General features: G+C 42.0%; 1 protein-coding gene across 1 annotated transcript in view; it reads right to left on the reverse strand.

Annotated features, from left to right (window-relative positions):
* Nucleotides 1-2,859: 2,859 nt before the first annotated feature.
* VAT1L (vesicle amine transport 1 like) overlaps nucleotides 2,860-17,022 on the reverse strand; it is a 40,273-nt gene continuing 26,110 nt past the window's right edge. The window contains exons 8-9 of the mRNA XM_042438480.1: nucleotides 8,483-8,566; nucleotides 2,860-7,609 (exon numbers count right to left, since the gene is read on the reverse strand). Coding sequence (XP_042294414.1) covers nucleotides 7,508-7,609; nucleotides 8,483-8,566 — 186 coding nt within the window. The 3' untranslated portion in view covers nucleotides 2,860-7,507. The remainder of the gene's footprint in view (nucleotides 7,610-8,482; nucleotides 8,567-17,022) is intronic.

The raw sequence follows: 17,022 nt of genomic DNA on the forward strand, positions 1-17,022 counted from the left end.
AAGTCTGTATTCCTTTGAGGCCTGGGAGAAGCCTTTCATCAAGATCTGCTTTACGTGGGCAACAGATGAAAGGAACTGCATTATCCTGAGGCTGCCTGATGAATTGATTAGTATGATCTTTGAAAAGAAGGGAGAAAAGATACCTACAGTTTGCATTGATCAATGCATGTGGCATATTCCCTGATCAGAGGTTTCTCCTCCACTGCCAAGATATGGGTTTAACTAGCTTAATGGCCCTTCTAACGCTAGCAATTTGAGTGCCATCGCCAGAAATCCAAGTGTCTCTTGGAGAAGTATGAACTAAAGGAGCTACAATCACTATTTTATAGAAGACAATGCTCTATATGAGACGAAGGAGACGTAGTATATCATGACAGGTTTGCATTTGCCCAGCAAGCATCATAGCCGGGCAAGGATATGAACTGCAATCTTTCAAATCCAAATGCAACACTCTTGTCATGACATTGCATGGTATCTCACAGAAGAGCTGGAGAGAACAAAATATAGAACAGAATTGATAAAACAGCGGAGATACAAAGGGACAGGAGACATATTCAGTGGTGTCACTAGGGTTGGTGTCACCCGGTGCGGTAACTCATGGTATCACCCTTATATTGATCTCCTCCTATACCACACCATACAGAATCCTTAGTGTTTTGTACTAATGTTACTCATAGATCATAATTTCCATACCCTTCCTTAGGGCATCACCTGGTGTGGTCAACAACCCATGTGCCCTCTTAATGTTGCCACCGGACATATTGCTCAAGACCTGCTTCATCTCATACAAATTAAAAGGAATGCTAGAGCTCTCTGTCTAAAGTTTGCTGATTCATGTCACTGAATATTCTGATATTTTGCCACGCTGGTTCTACATAATGCACCTTGAGCAGTAGAGTCACGCAAAGAGTCATGCAAAGTGGAAAATACTAACCAATTCCCAAGTTGCTTCCTGTCACGAGTTGCACATGCAACTGTCCTGCATTAAAATACTGGGAAGGAGAAGTGATGGGTTCTGTCGTAGTAAAGCTATTTCAAAGACACGATGATTTCAGCCACAGACATTGAGATAACTCTGGAAGACAGGCAGGCATGAGTCAAGCCTATTCAAAATCATTTCTGCGCCTGGTTGCAAGAACAAAGGAAGGAGCAGTGTGGGAGTGAGAGGTGAAAATGTATCTATTAGTTGTAATGAATAAGGCTTCAGCTTGCCATGAATTTCAAAAGGTGTGTAGTTTAATTAGATAATGTTAACATCTGCTGTTTAGTTCTGACAATGAACGTCTGTGGCATGGAACTATAATACTGAATAAAGGTGTGCTGAAGTTTTAACTTTTTGAAATTGGTTAGCTGCTGGACTTGACACTTCTCTCTGTGTCTCTCAGTGTCTATTATCTGTTGTCCTTCGAAACCACTGTGTAGGCAAATATTTTGATTTGGAGATGGTCCTTTAAGTCTTCTAATTATTTACTATTAGATGTATTTGGATTTGGAGATGATCTCACAAATCTTCTCATGATTTCCTATGGCCATTGAAAAATTGGTCTCAACATGTCCTTTTTTATTTTTAGCATGAGATATCTGGTGCCTTTCCCAGCCGATCACCCCTGCCTTTTTCCTTGACCTAGTGTTTTTAATCTGTAAAGGACTACAGTTCTCCAAGATTTCAGGCAAATGACTTTCCAAATGCAACCTGAAATCCTTCTAACTGGACCTTTTGTTATTTATTTGATGCATTTACCCAAAAAGGTAAAGGTAAAAGTGTCCCGTGACATGATTGTCTAGTCATAAACAACTGTAGGAGGTGATGCTCATCTCTGTTTTTAAGCCAAAGAGCCAGCATTATCCAAGGACTGCTCTGCTGGTCATGTGGCTAGCATGACTGCACTGAACACTGTTATCTTCTCAAGTGTTACCTATCTATCTACTGGCATTTGCATGCTTTCGGACTGCTAGGTTGGCAGAAGCTGGGACTAGTGATAGGAGTGCACCCCATCATGGGGCACCCAGGTCTCGAACTGCCAACTTTCCAATCTTCTGATCGTCAGAACTGGCATCTTAACCACTAAGCCACAGCATCTCTGTGCATTTACACAACTCATTACATATTTCAACTCTCCTGCCTCATTGTGACAAGTGGGGTAACCCTGACTGTTGAAGGTAATGCCAGCCAAGCCCAGGTTCTCGCACCTTCCACCAAGCTTTGTGTATGGCCCTGAAGGTATACCATGCATCTGATATGTGTGTGTGTGTGGGGGGGGTAAAGATAAAGGTAAAGGTTCTCCCTTGACAAGGTTGGCAGATGCTGGGACTAGTGATGGGAGCTCACTCTGTCACCTGGACATCAACCTGCTAGTCTTGCAATTGTCAGAGTCAATATCTTAACCACTGAGTCACCATATCACTATAGGGGGACTAGCCTAGCTGTCAAAGAAAAAAGGAGGGGGAGAGGTTCAGCATCAGAAGGTTGGCCATCAGATGAAATATTGGTCACAGCTAACCCAAACAGTTACCATCCTCTAGGTATTCAAGCTGACGTAGCTTTTTTTTCTTCCATCATGGAGCCCAAAGTAGCAAGGATGCCAAGTTAGTCACTCATCCAGTCTCATCCATGAAGATGCCACATTAATCACTCATCCAGCCTCTGACCACATACAGACCTGCTTAGTTTCAGCAGAAGGACTGTTTCATGTATGCTCCATCCACAACCTTGGAATGTTTTCCATATCTGCATGCAATTTGTTACTGAGTTTCCTCGATCCTGGGGACGTCTGCTCTACCATTGAGCTGTAATCCCTCTCTGAGCTACTGTTCTGCCAGGAACACTGCCGCAGATTAAACACCGTCAGCCAAAGTTAATGCTATGCTTAATATTTTATTTATATTTTTTATGTAAACATCATTTGCTTGGTAGGCACAATATAACAAAAGCTCTAAAGCAACGAGTAACAATTAAAACAAATGTTTCAGTCCACTTCATTCAGGCAGACGTTCAAGAGAGGCCTTCACAGTTCTGTAATCCAAATTGGGAAATATTTTGCTTTCGCTTAGTGAGAGCAAACAGTTAGACAGTGGTCCAGTGATAAAGAGAGGTACAGAAGGATGCCATCCCCCTTAATATCAATAATATTGATTGTGCTAATCTTGTTTTGTTTGTTTTTGCAAAGGCTTTCTGCTGCCTTGAAAGATGATTCTATGCTTTGTCCTTAGGAATTTGGGGCCAGTGTCAAAATTATTATTTTAAGATGATATATATATATATATATATATATGAGAGAAACAATAACACAGGCCATAGTGCCTGCCAGACTGTACCACTTCTAAACGCATGCAACTAAGTTGCATTCTTGACTGTTCTGCCATATCAGATGATCCTCCATATGGACACCTACCATACCAACAGAGGCTAGACCTGGACCTACTTTTCACATATTGTGTGTTGGTTTGTATTGATATTTTTAAATTCGAGAGGAGCATTCAGACTAGCAGCTATCCCCCTTGTATATCACACTGATTCAATGTGGAATAGATGAATTCTAAGTGTGCATCTGATCCATACTAATATGACATAACATGATCTGATTTTGATTTTCCATCCATCTCAATGAGAAAGGACATGATCTTGGAGTGCTCTCAATGTTGGACATTTCACTCAGTGTTGGGCATTTTACTCATCATGACATTTTGTGTGAGGAGTTTGAGAGAAGGGGGCAAAGAATATGCAAGATAGCCAAAGGTTATGGAGTGCAGAATTCAGGGTGAATCTATGCATGGATCTGCCTACATGAATGAACATAGGCTTGATCCCACTTGCAATGAATACTAGGTTTTCACTGTAGGAAAAATATCTTTCATTTTAAACTCTAGATTAGGTCCTAGAGGTTGAAAACCTTCTGGATTGATTCCAACCATTGGGATCTCTAAGTGAACATCCTTCTTTCCATCTTTTCCCTTGATTGCTTCAGAACTCAGAATGAGATCAAACTATCTCTCTCTGTATGTGAATGTGTGTGTGAATTTCACTTCGCGGGGCAACCAGTATCTCCTATTATCATAACTGGATTCTGTGAATACCAATGAGAGAGAAAAGAGCAAATTCAGCATGGTTAGGACCTTCACCAACAAGAATTGACCCCTGGGAAAATTATATAGCATTAAGCAAGTGAAATACAAACCCTTTCAAGGCATTTCCAAAGTGGATTTGCAACACCCCGGATCTGGTGCCAAACAGGCTTCTGGTTTCATTGCTTCATTAGATTACACAAGGGAAAGTGGATTATCTTGATTCTTGTCAGGCAGCTATTTTGAGGAAACTCACGCCAAAGAACAACATTTGCTCTCTGCCTTTTTTGTGGCTATGGTTGGTGTGTGTGTATGTGTGTATTCTTTTGGATAGCTTTGGCTCACCTGGGAATGCGGAGCTGAAAAGTAATTTAAAAATTGCTCAGGCAAAGTATTAATAAGGGAAGCAGGGTGTAGCAAGAACTAATGCTCATTAGTTGACATAGGGGCTTGAGGAATGTGTGTACCATGCAGAAAAGTAATGTACATAATTACTTTAACACAAGGCCAATTCCAGCAGTAAACGTCTGCCATTTTTGGTTTCTCCCAGGTCTAATGGCTGGAATCCTGTATTAGTCATATAAACTAAGTAGTCTCTACTGCTCAGCCTGGCCAAATGTGATGGAAATGCCATTCATTCATATACTACTTGTCGGCAGAATGGATTTTCTTGTCCTCAAGCAGTTGATACCCAGGAAAATGGGTTTGGATGGGAGTTACTGTCATGGCAATAGTGTCACAACCACAACCAAGGCTGCTTCTATACTGCAGAATTAATGCCGTTTGACAGTGCTTTAACTGCCACGCCTCAATGCCATGGAATTTGGGGATTTGTAGTTTTGTGAGCTAGTTAGCCTTCTCCACTTGAGAGCTCCAGTGACACAACAAACTACAAACCCCCAGATTCCACAGGATGGAACCATGGCCGTTAAAGTGGTGCCAAACTGCATTAATTCTGCAATGTGGCAGAAGTGTTAGTTTAAGTGGGTGGGGAAATAATGACCATAATGAAGGTCTGCTGTCAGGATGGTGCTAAAGCAGGCAGGCAGGGCTTGGGAAATAGCAGATACTCTGCCACGGACATCTCCTCACTACAGCTAAGACTTCTTTGCCCATTAAATGCTATGGGTTTCTTCAACCCGCACCTTCTTCTTGGCCTACCTCATTAAAACTGCTTCGAGGCCAACTGGAGAGTGCAGCCTACTATGGCACTTTTGCTCGACATGAGCAACGGTGGCGAAAGAAGATGCAAAAATGATGCAATTATGCTACATTGTGCATACAAATCTGGCTGTCGTTTTTTCCCTTCTTCCTCTATCATTTGACAACAGATCCTTCTACCTCCCTCTTGCTCCTGGGGTTTGGCATTTTTCTTCTTTAAATTAATTTGCTTGTATTTGTAGCTTTGCTGATTTAAATTAAACTCCAGTAGGATCTCCGTATAGTGATTTACGGTCCAAGGCCGTTTGTTTTTAACGACTACATAAACACAGTTGTACATAGAATACAAATGGAGGGAAATTAGAAAATGTAACAGGATGAGATTACTGAAAGTGGCATACCATGTTCATCCAAACTCATCCATTCTTGTCCATGTCAGGAAAACGTTAGCAAATGTTATCCCACCCACCCTTCCCTTGCACTGTCCTTGGGAGGAAAATGGTGTTAAATTTAATGGTTCAACTAGACAGGTATAAGGTATTTTCGTTAATAATTAAGGCATGTCTTCTTTGAACTACACAGGCATTGATGCGCGGTACTAATGTGGAAGGGCAAGGCATTGTGGCCTAGGATTTTTTCCCCTGGGTTCTGGCACAGTTTCTATTTAGAACAGCGTACCAGAAAAAGCTTTGGATTCAGGGGAAAAAATTACTCGGGGCTTAGGAAAAATAGGTCAGCCCCATTCGGAAGCCTGGATGCTGGATCAACAAACTCAGATTTGTCCAAATGGGTTGAAAAGCCTCTAAATCATAGTTAGAGTGCACCTTTTTTCCAGAGGAAATTCTATGTTTCTTTGTGATAAAAGAGCTTTCAGGATGTTATCCTGTAGAGGGTTTTCTGTATAAGGTAACAGAAACCTAAACCAATAGTAACTATTTGTTGGCACCATGACAGAATCACTTTTCAGTTCACTAGTGAGTTTCTGGCCACTACTGTAATATAACTATACCAATCAGTGCTTCTCAGTATCTTTCTAGTCTATTTCTTTGTACAACAAACAATATAGTACAAATGAGGTATTTTCTTTTTCTTGAGAAATTAAGAGGGACTTATTTGTTTATGAGATGAAGCATCACTAGGGAATGGGATGGATGGATGGATGGATGGACGACTGTCCTATCAGCAGCCTTACTTTGTGGCTCAAAAAAATGAATTCTCTCCAGAATCTCTATGCAGATGAATGTACAGATTTACTTCTGTACTCTAGGCAGTTTGACATAGGTGCATCTTTATGCACATCGAGCTATCATTAATGTTGGGCTGGTTCACACTCAAAAGCCAGTTAAAAGCAAGAGTGGGCAACTGGAGGTTTTTGGACTGCAGCTCCCATAATTCCACACCATTGGCTATGCTGGCTCAGGTTGATGGGATTTATAGGCCAAAAATAAAAATAAAAATATGTAGGACTGCAAGTTGCCCAATTAAATATTGCCATTTTGTAGTGGAGAGAGTGGGTGTCTCAGCTTTGTTGCACAACGCACATAAACTGGGGTAGGGACTCTTTAATCCTTCACATGTTTTGGAATCAAAACCATCACTCGATTATGGCAAGGAATTACAGGAATTATAGTGCAAAAGTCTCCACTCCTGAAATAAGGAATAATGCATGCCTTAGGCAAAGACGCATTTGCCTGGAGGGCCACTTCATGCCCACTTCATGCCATCCTTTAAAGGAAAACCGTTTGCATCAAAATCAAACCTACTTTTGCCTGTATGTATACTTGGTGTTGCCAAATTACACAACATCAAATGCACAATGCCAAAAATGAATGTGCATTTCCATTTCCACCTCCAGAAAATGACAACCCCAGTGGAAAAGTGTGAGCTCACCATTTGATCCTTTTTTTATCCACATCATTAAAAAAATTCACTGTACCAGCCTACAAACCTTCTAAACTGGCTTGATCACGTTGCTTTTGAAACCACATGAGAAGAGGTTTCTGCCCCCGAATTAATAAGGCTTTAGAGGATAACTCAATAGGACAGTCACAGGCAAAGTGAGGAACACATGAAGGAATGTCATAATACTGTACTGGGTGGGAATGGCACTTGAGTTCAAAACATCAATGATCAACAGCTTACAGCTCAGCTGACTGCAGACAAAAAACAACAACACACACTGTACTAGAGCATTTGTTCACTGGTGCACAAAATGGATTTTCCCAGCCTTCTTCCCTTCTTCTGCTCTGTCGTTGCTCCTGGCTTTCATTCCCACCATTCGCAGCTATTGCTGGATGAATGGCATACGCTCTTTATTCTCAGTGTCCCCCTCATGATCTTCCTCTTCTTCACCAGCTTCACTGGTTTCTGTACTGTCATTGGCCATCTGCGTTTAAAACAGAACACCGTTTAAAATAGGACACCAGATCATAAGTCAGTGGCAGAGAATGCACCATGTGCATGCAGAAGGTCCTCCAGTGCTTCCAGCCAGGCTGAGGAAATAAAAGCCACTGCCAATCTCTGTTGCTAATTCTGGTGTCTCTATCTAACTCAGAGGTTCATAACATGGGATGCCCACACCTCTAGGGGGTGTGAGATGGGATTCCAGGGGTTGTGACAAAGAATGGCTTGATAAGTGGTACTAGGTTGTTGTGTTGCATGGATAGTTCAGTCATCCCTGCACATTTGTGGAGGCTGGGAACGCAGCAGTTTGCTTTTGCCCGTGACTACAGGGAAGGCAAGATGCCACCCTCTCTGCTCCTTTCTATTCCCCCCTGCTGAGATAAGTAAATGCAGACTACTTTTGCATTCTGAACTTTGTTTGATGCAATTGAAGGAAGATGAGGAGAAAAGAAGAAACTAGGAGGAAGAGTGAGAAACTGGGATATTTTAAAGTGGAGCAAGGTAAGACTGTCCTTACAAAAATTAGGACAGTTTGATGGTCAACACTTCCCGACATAATATTCCAAGCTTTTCCCGGACCTCCAGTTAAAGTGGAAAAACTGGGAATATTTCTAGGTTCCCAAACAAGCATGCTACAGACTCCTGCCAACAGCGCCAGTCCATCACTCCACCTGACCACTAGCATGACTCAACTAGGTTTTAAACCCCTTTCCAGCCCATGCATCTTCTCCTTCCACTCCTGATTATAACTGGGATGCTATAGAGAGAAACAGTCCCTTAAACATGTAGTTTCCTGCCATGTAGGATTTTCAAGCTGAAAAACTATAGAGGGGTTTCCCCACTTCTTTCTACTCACCAATGGGGTAGGTGTCTTCTCCACATCCAAAATCAATTTTCCTATATTGCCTCTGTCATGGATTCTTTGCATTGCTTCCTTCACCTATACAGGAACACAGGCTTAAGTTACATCGTTTGTTTGTTTGTTTTGAGATGCAGAAACAACAATACACACTTCCCTTGGAATGCTAGTACATTTCAAGTGGCAGATTTAAAAAATAACATGCAAACAGCGGAGGTCGCCCCTTCACGTATATTCAAGGGTGTGGATCTCACATCCGCGCATTGGGAGAGGTGACTGTATAGATCATAAGGTCTGGATTAGTTCTCTTAAGTCTTTATTTAGTTGATAGTTGTTGTTTGCTATATTATAATTGCTTGTTATATTATTTATTTTCCCTGTGTGATATAATCAAATAATTTTGATTATAAAGTCGAGTATGGTAAATGCAGGTTAAGGGAGGGAAGCCTGAATCGGGTCTGTGCCCAATGCAGGGTTTTGGCCCTGCTTCACGTAAACAAGAGACACTGAGCCCAAGGGAAATTTTGGGTAAATCACTCATGTAGACAAGACCACAGATTCTTATGATTTTGTTATCCTTCCCCTCCAGCCTTTTCCCCTTTCCCCCAACATATTTGGCCACTTGCTCTCTGGCTCAACCAAATGAAAGATTGTTGAGACTGTCCCCAGCCTAATACCCAATTTCATTTAGATTTTCTCTAAAGGCACACAGTCATTAGTGGCTAACTGAAACAATTTCCCAGCCCAGTATTATAGTGAGAGTAAATGCTTAAAGAGTGCCAACCAAATCGGGGAACAATGATGCTAATAGGCTCTTGTATCATTTCTCCGTTTGGAAAGTATGGCTCTCTCGTGACTCATTTAGATGCCTGGTTATGATTGGGAGACATCCTTCTTCCCAATGTTGGGCTGAAGTTCCACCAGTGAATGTGAGTAGAATCCTCATTGGATATCACTGCTCAACACGGCAGGGTCAGAATATAGTAATAGGGCTGGTGCACAACTGGGAAAACAGGGCCAGTGTGCCTGGTCTCTTGCTCCATTTGCAGATTTGTGTGCCCTGATCTTGCTAAATTCCTAAAGAGAGCTAAGGGTGGGGTTTGTCTTGGTGATAGCAGCACCGTGGGGGGAAAACTAGGCTCAAAAGAGAGAATGTGCATTTGGGGGATGAAGGAGCCTTTTTGCTGTGAGCTAGATTTCTGATCAGACATTGATCAGAACAGAGACTGCAATCAAGAAATCAGAAGAAGATCAGGAATGGGAAGGGCTGCTATGAAAGAACAAGAAAAGATCCTGAAGAGTAAAGATATATAAATGAACACTACAATTAGAATCATCCAAGCCATTGTATTCCCCATCACCATGTTTGGACATGAGAGCTGGACAGTGCAGAAAGGAGACAGAAAGAAAATGAATTCATTTGAGATGTTGTGCTGTAGAAGAGAGCTGAGGATATTGTGGATGGGCAAAAAGACAAACAATTGGGTCCCTGAGAGATCAAGCCCGAACTCTCCCTGGAAGCCGAGATGTCTAAACGGGCTCTTATAGTTTGACCATATCATGGGAAAACATGACTTATTATAGAAAACAATGATGCTGAGGAAGCTAGAAAGAGCGGAAGACCATATACCAGATGGATAGACTCAATAAGAGAGACCATGGGCCTGGGTCTTCAAGATCTGAGCAGAGAGGTAGAGGATGGGAGGCTGGCTATGTCTCATTCACAGGGTCACCATGAGTCAAGACTAACTTGAAGGCAGCCAAGAACAATAGATTTCTGAAAGTGAAGCTCCCATAGCTAAGTGTTTCCATCACACACTAAAAATTATTTTCTCTGAAGGTTTCAATGGCATCAGTTTCCATGGAAGCGTTCTTGTGACTGCAGGCTCATTTTACTGTTTAATTCATTATATGAGAAAAAGCATATCCCTTCAAATAACTAGAGAGGACCAGCAATGGGCATGAGATGCTTGTCTCCATTCTTGCTGTACTGCTGCCTAGGTATATTAGAGGCATGGGACTCACTTTGATACTACACCTGAATGAGAATGCTTGAAGACTGTTTCACACATTTCTGTCCCCATAAGAGGGTGGTTTGGTGGTTAGTTCAGTGTATGCACCTCAGCCAGGTTATCTGAAACACTTGCCCTTCGGTCATCATGCGCAGACTCTGCTGAGATGTTCCACTAATCTTGATGGATTGTGAACAGCCTTTTCCAGTAATACCATTTGGGCATCTCTGGTGGGCAAGTTTAAGCCACTGTAGTCAGCACTGGTCAGAAAATGAGAAGGAATATATTTCCCTTCTCTAACTAATTCCTCTCCTTATCTGCTTTACTCCAATGCTGCTAACTCTAAGGAAGGAGCAGCGAAATCACATTGCTGCAAATTACAGGGATAAGATCTCCATGGTTACAGGTCATGTGGGCTTACCAGCGCAAGCTTTTAGCGTCAAAGTTACTTTGGCAACGCAAGCAGCACAGGCGACTGAACCCGTTCTTGCCCAGATTGAAAGGATCAGCCTAAAAAATCTAAAAAAAAAGTTGCCTGTTTTGCATTCAGAAGTTCAACTGCCTCTTGGCATTTATCCATCTATAACAAATATCAGGCACCATGGGGAGTAGCTTCCCATCACATTCTGGGTGCTTATGAAACATGGGAAGGGGACCAAGGTCACATCTGTTAGCTACTGTATTCTCCAAGGCTGACATGCCTGCTGGCCACTCTTGTACTTTTGAGATTCATGGAGAGGAGGCCTTCACACCTGTGATATAAACATGCCAGGCTCCTCCGTACAAAATCCTGCTCACTATGATGATATAGTGGGTGAGTAATATGCTTTTCCAAATACTGAAGGACTGCAGTGCCTATCACTTCAAGTCAATGGTAAGGGACAACGAATGGAAGTAGCAGCTCCACAGTGTCTACACATCCTGCAACATTTTGCAGGGGAAAACTGAGACACATGTGGCCAAGAAACATCAGAGTGTGGTCAAGATGGCAAAGGATATTAATGAGGAAGAATTGCTTTTGCCTGAGTCTGGGAAGGACAAGGTTCTTACCATCTTCTCCTTTCCAAACTGCTGAGTTAATTGAATGCAAACTCCTTTTGAACATTGAATTCAGTTTCAAACAACTGAAGTAAGCTGAAGACAAAGGGGAAACCTGGGAGAGAAGGGGGAAACATAGGACTTTTTAGAAGCAACTGCAAACGTGGGACAGCAGAGGATTAATCGGGAAAGTCCATGCTAAACTGGGATATTTGGAGAATAGACTATATGTGTGTTGGATCCCTGTGTAATTTAGAAATGAATGCAGGATTAAGGTTCTGAAAGGGCTACTAGTAGATGCAAAATGAATGAGTGCAAAATGGGGAAAGTGTAGAGGCTTTAGAGTTGTGTAACTCTGCAGCAGATAGTCAATGCTTACGACCCACCAGAGATATCTTGCTATCTGGGGTAAATGACAAGATATTGTCCCTTCTCACTCCACATGCCAAAGATGACTGGAGTGGCAGGTGAATCTTCTTTGGCACTGACTATGAGACAGAGGACTTCTTGCACAGAAGCCTCTCCTCTGACATCTGCTGCCTTCCAGCATCTGCCACCAAAAGTGACTGTCTCACTCTGCTTTATGTTAGAGCCAATCATGGCAATGATTCAGAGGTGGGAACTTTGAAATCTGAGATGCTACAAGCATGCCCCTATTTCTGTGTGTTTAATGCTGGAGCACACAGGTACGTGTGGTGAGTAAAATCTTTTGTAGAGGGAAATTATTTCCTTCCCCCATGTCTTTTCTGTCTCTCTCTTTCCCCTCCGCTTCTCTCTTGTAGGTTGTATGCCTGAAGCAGGGACCTTTTCCTTTTTCAATATTTTATACTTTGGCTATTCATCATTTATTTATTTCAACTCTAGACAAGTATGATTCTTATCTGGACACAGAGGAAAGTTGCAACCATGCATATCTTACTGAAGTAAAATTGAGCTGCTAATAAATCAGATCAACAGCATTATTGAAACGTATTATATTAAAAGCATTGCTTACAAGGATTGCTTAAATGCTAAAACAGTTACCTAACTGCTGAACTTGGCTTTGTATGTATGCTAGCTCATCTTGACAAAATTCTTGAGCTGTAGATTAGTATGACTTTGGTGGGAATAGCATGTGATGGACATGGATTTTTCCCTCCCAGAAATTCATTCCATGCATTCAGAGAGAAGTCAGAGTCCTATGTTTCTTTCACACAAGGACACATGATGGCCATACAGTGACAATGTTGAAGAGGCTATGCATATTCATTTAAGCTAGAGAAGGGGGGTACCATGCGGCCCTCTAGATGTCTACTATCCCAATTTGGCAGTCTCTTTGTAGCCAGTCCATAAGGTATTAAAAAGTAAGAAATAATTGACGGCATATGTTCCTATGTCATTCTGTGCCGGATTTGAATTCCTATGAATCCCAAAGTATAGAGCTGAGGCGGAAAAGAATTTGCTCCATGGTTTTATTATTTGGAATTCATATTTTGGCAGAGCTACACCGGGACTTGTCCTCATAACTTTTTAAACAAGAAAATAATGAAGCAAATGCATCCCTAAGAGGACTCTAGCTCCAGCTGTCTGGCATAAAAGGCAATTAGTAAACAGCAGAGAGGAAATGATTGTTGATGACTCTGGGATGGGGAAAAATGTCATTACTGTTTTTACAGAATCGTGGCGGAAGAAAACCCCAGGAGGCAGACAGCCAAACACACAGCCCTGCTGTAAAATATTCTTGCTTCATATTGTTTCATGCACAGAATCCACCACCACCACTCCCCTATGAAATCTGCAGTCATCACATTAAGGTGTTAAGAAGTGTATTAAGAAAAACGATACCTATTTAACTTCTTACCATTCCACTGTTGCAATGGAGGTAGAGCACGCATGGTTAAAACCTTGAGATGTTTTGAGTAGCAGGACAATATGCACCACCCACCTGTACCCTCAGGCTTCCATGTTGCCTCCAAGCTTGCCTGCAATTTTTGCAGTAGTTGTTATGTGAAGGTGAATGGATTTTCCCAACAGTAGTATGTTGGTGTGAACTATCACTGGGGAAAAACGAAGCATTTTGTCTGGATTATGAATGGACAATTAGAATCCTTTACAGATGACTTGGTACAGACGATATAGGAGTTATATGGATGGGTGGCTAAATGCCACCCCTTTTTGTCCCAGATTCAGGCCATGGCAACCACATGCCACGGCCTCCAGAGGGACCAAAAAGAAGCCCTGAAAAGGGGCTTCTTTTTGCATCCTGGGAGGGGTGTCATAGGTGTGCCGGCATGCCATGACAATGCCCCTTCTGTGCTGTGCCATTTGGGTGCTGCATCTGGTGTGTGTCATCATGGCGTGCACTGTGTGGACAGGTACGTGCCGAAATGGCACCTGGGTGGCATGGTAAGGGCTTCAAGCTTGCAGACACTCAGCCCTCACTGTGCGTATAGGCCAGCACAAAGTGCCAGTCTGTACAACCACATACTCTCTAACATTTCACTGATGATAAGTAGTTAAACAACATCAGAATGTGGTCCAGTTAGCAAAGATTATCCATGAGAAAGAATACACAAGCTAGGAGGGGTTGTAGCAGTTTGCTTTTGCCTGAGCTTACTGGGTAGGACAGGATTTCTCTGCCTCCTCCTTTTCTTTTCTCTTCCTTCTACTGAATTAATTGGCTGCAAACTGTTTCCCTGCTCTTTCACACGCTTTGCTCTCGCTATCCAGGCCTCCTTTGCTTTCACTGCAATATAAATTGATTGGCCGTGGTGATTTGTTTATAGGCACCTATGATACGCTGGTATCAGATGTAGCCTCATATTACCAACAACAAAATCACAAAGGTCATCATAATAAATGTGCCCTAGGGCAGTGAGGTTAAAGAATTAAAAAGGGTTTGGCAATGGCCAAAAATAGCAAGCTAAAGACAAACAGAATGTTTTACATGACTGGAAAAGCACGACTCTTTGGCACGATGGCTCATTTGCTTGGTAATTAGCTCAGCTGAATAGACTAATATTGAGATGAACATAAAGTTGCCATATGGTTTTACCCAAATTATCATCCTGCCCACTTATGCTTATCTGGACCATTAACTGGAGGAGATAGATATTTCCTCAGAGGAAGTAGACTGAAGTCTAGGAAAGCTCATGCTGCCAATTTCTTTCTTTCAGTTAGTCTCAAAGGTACTACAAGATCTCTCTATGTACTCAGTCTACATCTTTGAATTGATAAGTGGGTACTAGCCCAGAGGATGGTGACTGAGATGGTGAAAGGACTAGAAACTAAGTGCTATAAAGGACAGGTGAGGGAGCTGAGTATGTCCAGCCTGGAGAAGAAAAGACTGAGGGGTTATATGATAGGCATGTCATACAGAAGATGGCGTGAGCATGTTTTCTGCTGCTCCCCAGGACAGGATCCAAACAGATCAACTTAAATTACAAGAAAGGAGAGTCTCACTAAACTAAAGGAAGAACCTCCAAATGGCAAGAACTGTCAAATGGCGGAACAGGTATCTTGGAAGGCAGTGAACTCTCCTTTTCTGGGTTAGATGCTGGTGGATTACCTACATTGACAGAGAATTGGACTAAATCTCCCCTTTCCATAAATATTTCCAGTTTTTAATATCCCAGGAAATTAAGGGTTGTGGATGAGCAGCAGACATTGAAATGTGCATTGAAACAAGTCATTTGGGGGAATGGATGCTGGGAGCTCGGGACACGTCCTCTTACTTGTTTTTCAAAGATTTCCCCACTTCAGTCTGGCTGCTGTTCAAAATTTGTCACATGCAGCCATGGGTATTTAGGAAAGCAACCTTGCCAGGCTGTTTAGGTGGCACCATCTCCTCTAAAGTCTGATTTCATTTGCTGTGACCCACAGCTTATAATTGTTAATTGACATTGACACTTGAAGCAGAATGCACTGACAGTACCCCCATCTTTCCCAGTCTCTGCAGACAATTGGCTCTTCGTGGAAATGCTAAAGTTTGCCTACAATGCTGGAGTTGGGTTGGTTGGTTTCCAGCCTGCAAGTCTTAGTTGAGTGATTTTATTCCCTTTGCCAAAGGTTTTCTAAAAGCAACCACTTTCCACTGATGGGCTGTTCAGACTGCTGCCTTCTGTTCGCTTTGATCTACTATGAATGAAGTTTACTTGATTACATCAGACAATGTTGTACAGAGAGGGAGATGTCACCGATCTACCATCTGAACCCATTATACGACTTTGAACATCTAATATTTACTTAATAGAGGCATCAGAACCGGCAGGATGTTAAATATTGTCAAGGCAAATGACAAAACAGAAAGCCAACACACCATGGGCTCTTTCCCCTTCTGTAATCTTATTTGCATGACAAAGGAAATGTCATCATAGAAATAATATTGGGAGTAACAGAGGAACACATTTCATTAGTTTAGCTGTTCACCTCTGGAAAAGAAATGCCTCCACCAACAGACCTGTTTTTTCGGTCTTTAACATTTGGCCGGAGGGTATGAAGTTTATCATAATAAAAAAAACCAATATATTGAGTTAATAACCATCCTATCAAAACTAATAACAGTAGGTATAGTTAATCCTCTCCTCACTGAAAGAACCGGATTGTTTCTTCTCATTGGATGGATATATTTGGAGGTATCATACGATGCATATGAGAGTTGTACGATATATCATATGAGATATTACATACATTCTGCCAGCTGTCACAGACATACCAAGCAAGCAGCTTGGAGGAATGGAACTGCAATGATATGAACCTTAAGCAAATACTAGGACTTGGACACAATGATTCAGACATGAAGAGGACATAAAGAAACGTGAGCAGCAAGGATGCAACACCAGCAATAGAAGCTCTGTTGCCAATTTTCAGTAGCAAATGTGCATTTGACAGTCACTATCACACAGCTTTTCCAAACTGTAGTGGTGCTACTTCTATCACAGCCTCTGCACAACAGCCTCCTTCTCCACAGCCTCCTTCTGTACAACAGCCACCACTACACCACACTCAAATCCAAAGGTGGAGCAACAGCAATCAATTCATTCCACTTAATGAATAATTCCGATCATCACCATCATCATCATCATCATCATCATCATCATCATCATCATCATCATCATCATCATCATCATCATCATCATCCCATCTACAAACAACTGATCTTTTAGGTGGTACAAGACTCCTTATTTTTTATCGGACTAAAATTGCCATTCCTCTGAGTATTATTGGCACTACAGTGATGCTTAAGTGTCTTTCAACAAGTGTGAGTACCACATTCATTCTTGAACTGGTTGCTTCACTGCCTCCTTCAGTGATTATGGATATGCCTTGTTGCTTTATGAAAGAATAATTTGCTGGGCTCCGACTTAGTTAAGGAAACTTATCTATGCAATGTTTCTTGACTTGAAGCCCCCTTTCCCAGCACACTTTAAGAGCCAGTGGTGGATTAGGTGAACGGAGTCCTTCCAACTGGTGTCTGGGGCACAAGGCAGAGGATTTACATAAATTAAC

Source organism: Sceloporus undulatus, chromosome 8, assembly GCF_019175285.1.
Source record: "Sceloporus undulatus isolate JIND9_A2432 ecotype Alabama chromosome 8, SceUnd_v1.1, whole genome shotgun sequence".
Taxonomy (NCBI): domain Eukaryota; kingdom Metazoa; phylum Chordata; class Lepidosauria; order Squamata; family Phrynosomatidae; genus Sceloporus; species Sceloporus undulatus.